Genomic DNA, 12,222 nt, shown 5'->3' on the forward strand with positions numbered 1-12,222 from the left:
TATAATAATAATATATTTTTTAAAAACCTTGAATCATTTTTTTATATTTAAAAATAGAAAAATACGCGCAAGCGCTCATTTTTATTTGTATTTTATGAGCGAACAAATTTATTGGCTTGAAACTTATAATTTGTTTATAATCTTTGTATAAAAAAAAATTAAATTATTCTGATATACCTGGAAAGAAGGTAAGAGTTTTACACATTTTATTTAAAACTTTATTTTGAATGAGATAAAAACAAATTCCTAATATAAATACTAAAAAAGGTTCAAAAATATATTAAATATTTACAAGATTTAATCTAGTCTACATGTTCTCTTATTTTGGTTAAGCTATGTTTATCTCGTTTTTTTTATTTTTTAAATAAATATTATATTCAGCTTAAATTTGCTTCGCCTCACCTCGCCTACCTTAACATACAAATAATTATATTTTATACTAGATAATTTATAAGCTCATTTTAATTTAAAAAATTTATATATTTGTCAAAAATAATTTTACCTTAAACTGTTCTTTTTTTGTAATGATATAATTTTTTATAGTACTCTGCCAAATATTGTATTATAATTATACGATGAAAATAACACGGTCATAAATTTAAATTTATAATTTAAAAAAATTATAGATAACATTCATTTTATGATATGGTATTATCAACACGTCCTAGCCGCCTCAAAGGGTTGAGATCGAAATCGCCAATTGTCGTCAGGTCTTTAAAAAGTTCAACCCTTAAGCAAAACCCCAAACAATATAATAAGATAATAATAACTACAGGCAAACTTGGATCGGTTCTACCAAACAAAACGCTGTTGCCTAGATCTGATGGATATTCGATGTTGGAAAATTATAGCAATGATTATGGTTACTCTCCACTCTCAATTTCTTTAAAAAAGCAGTCTTCAAATAAGCTAGCATCATTTAAAACCCCCTCTAAGCAAATAATATTGGTTAGAAGTACTAGGAGTCGAAACACGAATATTATGACAACCGTGAGTCGTTCAGCATCTCATATTTTACCCCTCAAATTTATGTCTAACATAGCGCAACAACGCTTAAATAATCAAAATCCCCGCGGAAGGATTAGTTCATCGGTCGGTAAGGAGGTAATAAAACCTTATAACCAAGGAGGTTTCTACAAGAACAGTGATAATATTCAATCATGGATGCGTTCTGATAATAATCTTGATGTAAGTAAAAGAAATAAAAAAGGGAAATTATTTTTAAAAAACCTAAAGAACTCAAACAAGAGAACAATAAGAAAGATTAATAAGGACACCCGCGTTATTAAAAGATCTCTCATATCGCCTAGATCAAAATTTTCTGGTAAAACTAGATTACCATCGAGATCACCTTTCAAATCTAAACAAATAGTTACAGATTTCTCTCATAACTCGCATAGATCTTCTACCTCTTCATCTAGTTCCTCAGCACGAAGATCTCATTCTAGGTCAAGCTCGAGTTCAACCTTGTCAAGTTCTAAATCAGCCTCTAAGTCACCTTCCAAGGCTATTTTTAAGTCTAAATCGAGCTCACAAAAAACGTCACCTTTTAAAACTACCAAAAGGGCTTTGAAATCTAGAAGCTCAACCAAAGCTATCGCCGTTAAAGCATCTTCCAAGATCTTACATAAGACTAAGTTGCCAAAAAAATCGAATGTTCTGTATGATATTAAAGACACATCATTAGCAGAGAGTAATCATCCGGTCGAAGCTGCTACTAAAAACAATATTTTACTTAGAAAAAAAGGTGTTATAAACACTATTTTTGGTAAACGTCATAAATCTTATAAAGGTGGCAGAACTCATAGACCCAAATCAAGTAAAACTGAACCTAAATCATCGATAAGATCTGGATCCTTACACTATGCGGGAGATCATCAAATTAAATCCAGAAAAGCTCATTCATCACATGCCAATTTGATTCTTCCAGACTTTGTCAATAAGCATTCAAAACGTTCCTTAAATAAAAGACAAACAAAATATAATCCAGTAAAAAAAAATACTCAAGCACATTCATCAATTGAAAATGTAAATGATCCCCAACATAAAAAGGCACGGAGGATAAATTCTCGAAGAAGCATTAAAAAAGTGCACATTAGTGAAAAGAAAATATTAGATGCTGATAAAATTCAACCATACTCAAAGAAATATCATTTTAAAGATAGGCCATCCCATTACAAAAGTACTCATGGCTCAAAATTTGGAAAAATACTCAAATCTAAAAGTAAAAAGGCAGTCAAAAATGTGGGTTCTTATATAAAACAAAGAGTCCTCAAGAAAGCATCACCTCCAATAAATAATCAGAAAGAACTAACATCATTTAAAACTTTAATTTCTGCAACTCCACCCGAAATTGGCTCATATGCTAATAAAGGGCCTAACAAACCCCATGTTAAGAAATTAAAGCAAAAGGCCAAACCGCCCATTATAAATGTCATAAGATCTTCAAGGTTAAAAAGTAAAAATTCGAATATTCATAACAAGATCAAGAGAGTGGGGAAATCCAAAAGGGCACTTAATCAGTCGCACAAAAAAGCAAATTTAAAAAAATCTAGATTACCCAATATTATGAGTGAAGGTCGAGATGAACAATTACCTAATCCGGGGACGGCCTATAAAATTCGCCGTTTAAGACATTCTCACCAACCTGGAAGGTCCAGCAAAATATCAAGATTGCCTATTAAGAAGCCACCTCGACACTTGGGTATTCGCCATAAGAACAAACATTTAGCTGGTTCAAAAAAATTGTTAACAACTCGCTCCAAAAAATTAAAAAATAAAAAATCAAGGCTATCTAGTCCTTCAAAATTGAAACCAGTTGATAAGCAAATCGAAAGTTTTGGTATGGTTGCTCCAATTGTGAATTACAATAAAAAAATTCGCAAATTAAAAAATTCAGAAAAATCTCACAGAATTGGTGAATTCAAGCACACCAGAAAGAGGAAGGCGAATAAAACCCTTCAGGGTACCAAGAAACGTGTACCAGAAAAGCTATCGAATAACGATAAAACAAAAGGACAGAATATCCCTCCCAGGAGAAAGATTAATATAGAAAATGCTAAAAAGAAGGCTCAGCATTCAACTCATAATTTCACGAATATCTCCACATCTAAACCATTAAAAAAAACAAAATCTTCAAAATTACAGAAGAATATTAAAGTTATAAATACATCTATCAAAAGAACAACATATAGAAGCAAATTATTGTCTGGTAAAAAACCGGAACCTTTGATATATCGTTCAAGTCACAAAATAAATAAAAATATTTCTCAATTAAAAAACCACAAGACTGATATATCGCATAACAAAAATTATAGGCTCAGTCCTTATAAACTTCAGGATTATTACGGGGAATTCCATAAATCACCAGAGAAAAGTATTCCTATCAAAACAAAATCTTTAGGGACAAAAAAATCGGGGATTAAAAAAATCAGGTTTGAGAATTCCAATAATGTGCAATCGAATCAAAAGTCTCCAAGGAAAAAGAAAATATTGGGAAGTTTTATCAGTCCTCGCAACAAAATAAAGAATAAAAATCCAAAATCTTCTGGGGATATTGTGGTGCATAGAAAACCAAAGTCCGCGCATAATAAACACCCATACACTACACACATCGCTACTAAGCGTGTTGTTTTGAAAGAGAAGATTGTTCAACGTAAAGCAATTATTAATGCAAAGAGGCTGAAAAAAATATCAGCACATCCACCAGTTAAAAGAGTTAAATCTCATGGTTCCCATATTCCGACTAGACATGTTATTTTGAAAAGTATTGGTCAAAGTAAAGCAACTCTTAATGTAGGGAAGCTAAAGAAATTATCCGCTCGTCGACAAGTTAAAAGAGTTAAATCCCAAAGTTCAAAACCCATCCCATCGGATTTTGCCATGAAAAGGAGGATCGGAAAACGTCAAGTAACTCCTATTACAAGGAAGATGGAGATATTATCAGCTCACCGACATGGTAAAAGGCTCAAATCTCAAGGCCCCGAACATGTCCCTACTAGACAAGTTATTTTAAAAAGAAAGATTGGTAAACGTAAAGCAACTCCGAATGCAGGGAAGCTGAAAAAATCATCAACACATCTACAAGTTAAAAGAGTTAAATCCCAAAATTCCAAACATATCCCATCTAAGAATGTTGTTTCAAAAAGGAAGATTGGACAACGTAAAGCGACTCCTATTACAAAGAAGCTGGGAATATTATCAGCTCATCATCGACAAGTTAAAAGGGTTAAATCTGACAATTACAAACTTACCCCATCTAAGCATATTGCTTTGAAAAGGAATGTTGGACAGTTCAAAGCTACTCCTAATACAAGAACTGCACACCAACAAGTTAAAAGAGTTAAATCCCAAAGTTCCAAACATATCCCATCTAAGTATGTTACTTTGAAAAGGAAGATTGGACAGCGTAAAACAATTCCTAATACAAGAAAGCTGGGAATATTATCAGCACATCGACAGATTCAAAAAGTCCAGTCTCAAGGTAAAAACTTAAACAAAAAATTTTATTACAATAAAAGAATTCAAATGAAACCCATTGCTAGAAGGAAAGGGATCAAAAAATACTCAGGTAATAAAGGGGCCAAGGATTCTCCATTCGTTAAAAATCTCTTGAAATCTGCTATTAAACACGCCGCCATGGAAAGTAAAACAGCGACTCGAGGTAGAAGAAGACATCCAGTTAATAATTCTAAATTAGGACGTGTCAAAGATAATGAAAACAACCTAAAGCCCGAAAATTCCTCCTGGTTTCACCTTCCCTGGCCTTTGTCCTCATACTCACACGCTGACCACACTGATAGCGACCCTTCCAAAGGCCAAAACCCAGATATAAAAATGGAAGGTGACACAGATGTGGATAGCAACTATTCGTCAAGATTATGGCAATTATTGGGTTTTCCCGAAGTCAGAAGGAGAAAATCTTTGAAGAGAAAAGCTGATATCCCCTCAAGTGGAAATAAGCATGTTGCCCATGATTATTATTCTAAAACGCGTGATATTTCGAGTAGTAAAAGGAAAGTCAAAACACCTGAACCAACAACTAAAAAGTCACGTAATGTAGCCGCTCCAAATAGAGCTCTCAAAAGATCTCATTCTTTCGAAGTCAGCAATCTAAACAGTTTTAAAGTTAAGGCCAAGGCGAAAAACAAATTAAAGAGAGTGAAAAGTATGAAGGCTTTGAATCAAGATGAGAGCAAACAAGAAAATATTAGTGAGAGAAAACTTAAGAGAACAAGATCTAACCAATCAGATTTAGATATTGTTGATAAATCATCCATAGAATCAAAAGATAAAGAGTATCAACAATTTCCTTCCTTATCTTGGATATTTCACCCATTTTCATCATCAATTACTACAAACACCACTATGACAGAAGGTAATAAAAATGTATTTTTTATATTTTATCTTTCTTCCTTTTTCATCTTTGAATTTATTTCTTAAAATTTATTTAATTTTATTATATACAAAGCTTCATAATTACTTATATAATATTGTTTATTTTTGATGTCGACCTCACTAGCCAAATCTGACTCATCCATCCGACAACAGGATAAAGATAGCTCCCACAGCACATCTAACCCAAACCTGGTCGATAATAATTCATACTCGGACTATTACGCTCAGAATTTAGACTCAAATAATGACTTAGATTCGGGAATACATATTGGAAAATCTAATGATAATTCCAAAAATACTGATTCCGGCGCCGAAAGAAATCAACACTTGGGCAACGATCTCGAGACTCTGACTACTACAACTAAAACACTTGTTACCTCCCGGCTTTTATCCCACGATGATTGAAAATCTCTCAATAAGTCATTTGATTTTTTTTGTTATATATTTTATTAAAATGTTTATAAAATCACAGATTATAAATTATAAAATTATTTATAAATAATACAATCATATATCACTTAAAAACTATGCAAAAAATTTAGTTTATTTTTAAATTTATATAGTATATAATATAGTATTTACTATTTACTTAATATAGTTTATTATTCAAATTTAGAATTGATCATTTATTCGTATAGCTCATAAATCTTAATCCTACCGATAATTTACTTACAACCCACTCATAAAAATTTTATTATAATGTAATTTTAAAAATTATCTTTTTAATAAAAAATGGCATTTTAAAAAATTAATTTTTAATTTTCAACATCTAAATCGAAACCTAATAACAATGTATATATATATACACATATTATGATAATTTTTATCCAAAATATAAATATAGAATAGTTCGATTAATATAACATATAAATAAATTATGAATTTAATAAAATATTAAATATCGTTCGCTGGCCACCATTCTGGCTTGTGCGTAGTCATCGTGATTTCGCGGTTATCAAATTTAATGTGCAACTTTTTATCTAAGCTAAAATTTATTCATATAGTAATAAAATAAAATTAGCCGAAATAATAAATGAATAATTAAAACTTAGTATTTAATCTAACCATTAAAAAAAAATCTGTTTTAAGGGAGAGGGGGGTCGATTTCAAGAGCAATTTTATACCAACATTTACATTATTATTTTAGGTAGGTTATAATTTATTAAAATTCACCTTTCTTGTATCTTCAACAAACCCAACCCATATTTTCCGATTCGATTTCTGAAGACACCACATTTTTTACCATTTTGGTTGTACATATCGATACCCTGTGGTATTGTTGGTTGATTGATATCTGATAAGCTGATTTATTTTTAAAAAGATGATAAAAATGTGCTTTCTTTAAAAATATAGGTTTAAATAATAAAAATTGCTACGAGGTCCATATGGAAAAACTATATCGGTAAAACTAACGACAACAGAGAGGAGTTGTAATTTATAAAAAAAAAGGAATTGAAATAATACTGTAATTGCCAAGGATGACTGGGTTACTTAATCGTTTATCGTAAATAAAATAGATATAATTGTCGTGTCTTAATTCGTATATGTATAAAGGAGACACTAAATCTTAAACAGCTAAGGACACTCTAACAAAAAAATACAGATGGGTTTATATATTATTTATGTTTAACTTTTGCCTAAAAAAAATTCAGAAAACACGATTCTGAAAGTGTAGAAGATTACCCATTTCTCATGATGTATAATAAGATACTGGCTTTTGTTCTCCCATAATTGACTAATAAAAAGGGTATCAAATATTTTAGTCGTTTTTGACTTATTTAAAAAATCCGTTAGTAGGCATTTAGTGTTAACAAAATTCATGATTTATAAATCATTTTTTTTGATTAAATAGGTATTATAACTGATTTCGATTGAAAAATATCACATATCATAATTTTTTACACATAAAGTATAATATTATCATGCAAATAAAAGTTTAATGCTTCGGGAGACCTTGGAAATTGTTGAAAGAATATATATTGATAAGCCACTAATATGATATTTTATCAAATAAAAAGACGATTGTCAGATTAAAATTTGATAATATATATTTAACATTAATAGAATACTTCCACCGACCCATTTCTTATCCGGTCTTCTAAACCAGAAATATGAGTTCACATTTAACAGTCAATACGATCGAAGTGGCATTGGAAAGTTATTAATTTTATCCCTTACTACCAATTTCTTATCTCCCTTGATAAAAATTTTATCTAGACCTGATACGTTTAATAAAATTTAGATGAAATAATGGTATTTTTTTAAAAAAAAAGAATGAAACGGTAAATTTAGTTCGATAAAAATAGTAAAACAATTAAATAACTGCTACAGTGGACTGAGTATTTTCATCATTTGGACTGAATTCTGGGCTTAAGAATAGTTTAAAAAATAATTGTTATAATAGATGGCGATTTTTTTAAAAATTTCTCTGTCTATTTATCAAAAATGTATATGTTTTTTTTTAAATCTAAATTTGTGAAAAAAATTATTATTTCCTCAATTGTCATATTAATGAGGATATATGAAGTGGCAATAGTAAAAAAGAAAAAACGAAAAGATCTTAGAACAAATTTTTAGATTTTCATTTATTTTGCTAATTTTTTTAATATTGGAAAATTTCAATAAATCATAGTTTTATTGTGCATGAACAAAAAATGGAATATGAATTTTCTGTAAAAGTATCAGGCTTAATATACCGGAATAAAACTAACTAATAGAGTTATCGAGAATATAATAATTGAGTATAAAAATACAAAAAAATATCTAAAGGTTATTGGAAAAAACTATAAAGAATAAATAGCCAAACATATTAGTTAGAGGTCTGCAAAGTTAGGCCCGGCCTCTATTAAAAATAATCGAGTTTGGGCCGGGCCGAATATTTTTAAAAAATTTCGGCAGGTCGGGTCGGATTTTGGAAATTTTATTAAATATATCTAAATTTTCAATTTTATATTGAATTTTTTATGTAAAATAAAAATTTTTGATTTAATTTATTGAAACTAAACGCTATATAACATATGTCTTTTATTTTAAGTAATTATAAAAATTAATTTCTATATTTAAATAAATTCGGGCCGGGTTGGTAAATTTTTTTAAAATAAATTTTGGGTTCGGGCCGGGCCGGCAAAACTTTTTAAAAAGTTTCGTGTTCAGGCCGGGCCGGCAAAACTTTTTAAAAAGTTTCGGGTTCAGGCCGGGCCGGCAAAACTTTTTTAAAAAAAATTTCGGGCCGGGCCGGTTTTGAAAAATTAGGCCCGGTGCAGATCACTAATATTAGTATCATAACTATTATTTTAGGGCTGTGCCGATATTATATCGGATCGGGACAGATATTGCGTCGTAAAAAATATCGCATCGGTCCGATACATTTAAAAATACCGAGCTAATATTTATTTGAAAATTTTTTTTTATTTGTTTATATAAAAATGGGCGTGTAAATTTTGTTTTCCCATAAGTAATAACTAAAACCTTTTTTATTATTTATACTTTAACAAAAAGATCTAATCATTTTATAATTATAAGAAGGCATCTGAGTTATGGAAATTTTTTTTACAAAAGAATAAAAGAGAATTTTAAGGGTGGATTGTCCACATCTTAGGATTTTATAGACAGAAAATTAAGAGGCTGTCATTTTTATTTTTCTTAAAAAAAAATCCAAAATATTATAATTTTATATATTAAATGTAACTATTTTTATTTTGATATTCATACCAGCATATATATCCGAGATCTGGGGAGGTACCATTTGCATGGCCCAGTCCGAATATAAAATATATTACTTTTAAATTTTCATAGCTAATAATGGCGATTTAAAATATTTAGTTTTATTTTTTAAAAAATTTTCGGCCCTTAAAAGCTCGGTTACTTTTTTTAAAAACAAATTAGGCACAACCCCCCCCCCCCCCCGAGTATGTTTAAAAAAATTGAAATAAGCCCCTGCCCGACCGTCCAACGTTCAAATATATTATTAAATATAATTTTTGATATCTAAATTTTTTTTAAAATTTTAGACTTTTGTAGAAATAAAAATATTAAATTCGATTTTTTGCATGGTAAAAATGAATTTTTTTTATGGCAAAAAAAATCAATATATAAATCAGATTAGTATTGGATCGGTTTTGAATTAATATCAAAAATATTGGATTGGAGAAAAATATGTGGATCAGCATGACCCTACTTTTTTTTATTTAAAAATGCAAATTTTATAATTCAAACCTGTTATCCTCTAAAACAATCGGCATTAATCTTTTCCTAATGACTCCAGTGTGATAAGTTCTGGAAGTTAATTCTTGACCTATGTAGCAGCCTTTTGTAAAACTGACTTGATGTATTTTTTTTAAACAAAAATTTGCTATATACAAAAAAAATTTTCCATTACTATCTATCCTGTTTTATAAATATCGATAATATTAATCAGATTCAATTTTGAAATATTAATTCCATTCTATATAAAAATATTAACTTCAAAATAATCAAGTTAACTTTGTCTCAGAAGATATTTTCCTCAAATATATTTTTTAATTATTATCATTATTAAATCATGAATTGTATTGTATTTTATACAAAAAAATAAAATCAATTTTAACTATATGACTAATTAATATCAGGTAAGATCTAATCCAATATTTATTATCAGGGTTGTAGCCTTAACAAGAATTCATATGAATTTTTACTTAATATATAATAAAAATATTACATGAATTTAAAGAACTTGAAAAGTATTTAAAATATTAAAGCTTAATATAAAATTGTGAATAAGATCCATTTTAAAATGGGGGTAAGTTATAAATCAACCTAATTACTCAAGAGTTATCACAAATAAGACTAAAATCTTTTATATATTATGAATATAAAGTATATCAAAAAATAATAATTTACCTGAATTTAAATAATCAGCATTAGATTCTAATGGAAGACATTGTCCTACAGGGTGGTCTATGGAACCCTCTCCTATGCCTAGCCTATATCTATAACTTGTGTATTGTGAAATGGGTAACATTTCAAAATCTTTATCAAAGGGCTTTGATATGTTGTTCAAAAGTTTTGCTACTGTACAATGTTTTTTTAAAAAAGAAGTTATTTATACTAATATTAAGATATATTTTTATTAATAAAACTTTATAAAGTCTTGATATTTTAATGCAATATTCTAAATGGGTTGTAGATTTTTTAACAAACTCCTAAATATTTGTAAAATGATGCTTTCATTTTTAATACATCTTATTTTTATATTTATAATATCTTATTTGATATTTGAAGTGTTTTTATGCATAGTTCAAAAATCCCATAAATTAATTGATAATGTTATTTATTGTAACATCATAAAATTTGATAAATTACAAAAAAATCTTATCAATGGTAGATTTAATAATTATTAAAATTAATTTTTATGTTTTAAGAATAATACATGTACAAAATGTTAGGGATAAATTTATGAAATATCATTTTAGGGTAAAATGTAGCCCATCTAACCTATTATATATTTTTTCACCTTCTCATAAATTAATTTTTTAAATTTAGTTTATTTAAAAATATTGTTTTTTTAATATTATATAGGAAGCAATGATTATAAGATAGGAATTAGTGATATCAAAAAATAAGCTATTCTTAAAAATTTGATAATTAGTGTGGGCCCAAATGCAAGAACCTTGCATCTATATATTTCAGAGTATTTATTATAATTACTATCTAATTCTGCTTTAATAATCATTCTCAAGCCCAATTTTAATGATCTTGGGTCAAATTGTGTTGTAATTATATCACTAATAGAGTCACATTTTTTTACAACTGAGGTGGCATAGTTTAAATAATCAATCTTTAATTTTTGAATGTTAGACTCTTGACATATTTTAGGGATATACCCCAACACATTTAAGGTTTCATCTAATATATCTATCTTTCTTTTAATATAAAAAAAATATGTTAATATAAATTGTACATAACATATATTAAATACCTTTTTCCTCATCTTAAACTTAAGAATATATGACTTTAAATTAACTAATTGGCTTAAATCACATTCAATATAAAATTCCAATTGATTTTCTTTAGGAATGCTGTAAATTAAGATATCATATAAAACTCTACCCTAAAATAAAGGTTATCAACTAATGTAAATTAATATAAACCTGGGAATTTAATACAAAGGCTGGTAAAACTCCTTTGGAATTATTAGAAAGCAAATTAACATCATTGGTTATTAATCCCTGTAAAAATGCACTATTATCAATCCCTGATATCTTAAAAACTCCTCTATTGTTCAGTCTATATAAGGTATATAACAAATTATGAAATCTCATAAAATTAGGCTAGTGTTAAGCGAATCTGGGGGATTAACGCCACAGAAAATAAATGGACAGGTGTAGTCTCCTCATCAAGGATATATTGTAATAAATGACAATAAAAATTATATACAGTTATTTTATTTTCCGTAATTTGTTGAGAAAAACATCCTTTTATAAAAAACTTTTAAAAATTTGAAAAGAGAAAAACTATAAAAAATTTCCGGTAATTTTTTTGCAACTTAAAACTTCCAAAAATTCTTTTGTAAACTTGCGAAAATTTTAATAACTTTTAACATTGCAACTTCTTAAATATTTCTATTTTTTTTAAATGTCAAATTTCACTTTCGCTTAGTATTTTGAATCTATCATCATTCAAGTTTTGTACAATAATTAATTTTACATCATATTCTCTATACATACCAAAGTTACTCACCTATCCCATCAAATTCTTTTAGATGTCTAGCTATTAGAAACCAATGTTAAAACTAAATATTCACGAGAAATTTAAATTAGACCCACCAAATTTTGATACTATTATTTT

General features: G+C 28.3%; 2 protein-coding genes across 3 annotated transcripts; one reads left to right on the forward strand and one right to left on the reverse strand.

Annotated features, from left to right (window-relative positions):
- The first annotated feature begins 53 nt into the window (after positions 1-53).
- Positions 54-6,077, forward strand: LOC135927275 (uncharacterized). Its single transcript, XM_065463230.1, has 3 exons — positions 54-188; positions 627-5,377; positions 5,522-6,077. Exons 2-3 carry the CDS (start codon positions 646-648, stop codon positions 5,800-5,802), a joined length of 5,013 nt encoding a protein of 1,670 aa, XP_065319302.1. The 5' UTR covers positions 54-188; positions 627-645; the 3' UTR covers positions 5,803-6,077.
- LOC135927276 (putative transferase CAF17 homolog, mitochondrial) lies at positions 6,040-11,768 on the reverse strand. Of its 2 annotated transcripts, none has more exons than XM_065463232.1 (7): positions 11,526-11,768; positions 11,354-11,485; positions 11,083-11,293; positions 10,276-10,443; positions 9,613-9,718; positions 6,571-6,699; positions 6,040-6,382 (listed from the first exon to the last, which is right to left on the reverse strand). In XM_065463232.1, exons 1-7 carry the CDS (start codon positions 11,694-11,696, stop codon positions 6,292-6,294), a joined length of 1,008 nt encoding a protein of 335 aa, XP_065319304.1. In that variant the 5' UTR covers positions 11,697-11,768; the 3' UTR covers positions 6,040-6,291. The 2 variants fall into 2 exon arrangements, with proteins under 2 accessions (XP_065319304.1, XP_065319303.1); XM_065463231.1 differs by having other exon boundaries at positions 10,276-10,446.
- Between the last annotated feature and the right edge of the window lie 454 nt (positions 11,769-12,222).

Source organism: Gordionus sp. m RMFG-2023, chromosome 3 (genome assembly GCF_954871325.1).
Source record: "Gordionus sp. m RMFG-2023 chromosome 3, tfGorSpeb1-WG-v2, whole genome shotgun sequence".
Taxonomy (NCBI): Eukaryota; Metazoa; Nematomorpha; class Gordioida; order Chordodea; family Parachordodidae; genus Gordionus; species Gordionus sp. m RMFG-2023.

Bases quoted from the DNA above. Each gene is read 5' to 3' on its own strand.
- LOC135927276 (XM_065463231.1), bottom strand. From the start codon at position 11,696: ATGAGATTTCATAATTTGTTATATACCTTATATAGACTGAACAATAGA. The intron at 11,486-11,525 runs GTTTATATTAAT...CCTTTATTTTAG, and splicing joins CCTTTGTATTAAATTCCCAG to GGTAGAGTTTTATATGATAT. The intron at 10,447-11,082 runs GTAATTATAATA...AACATTGTACAG, and splicing joins TATTAAAGCAGAATTAGATA to TAGCAAAACTTTTGAACAAC.
- LOC135927275 (XM_065463230.1), top strand. From the start codon at position 646: ATGGTATTATCAACACGTCCTAGCCGCCTCAAAGGGTTGAGATCGAAA. The intron at 5,378-5,521 runs GTAATAAAAATG...CGACCTCACTAG, and splicing joins AAACACCACTATGACAGAAG to CCAAATCTGACTCATCCATC.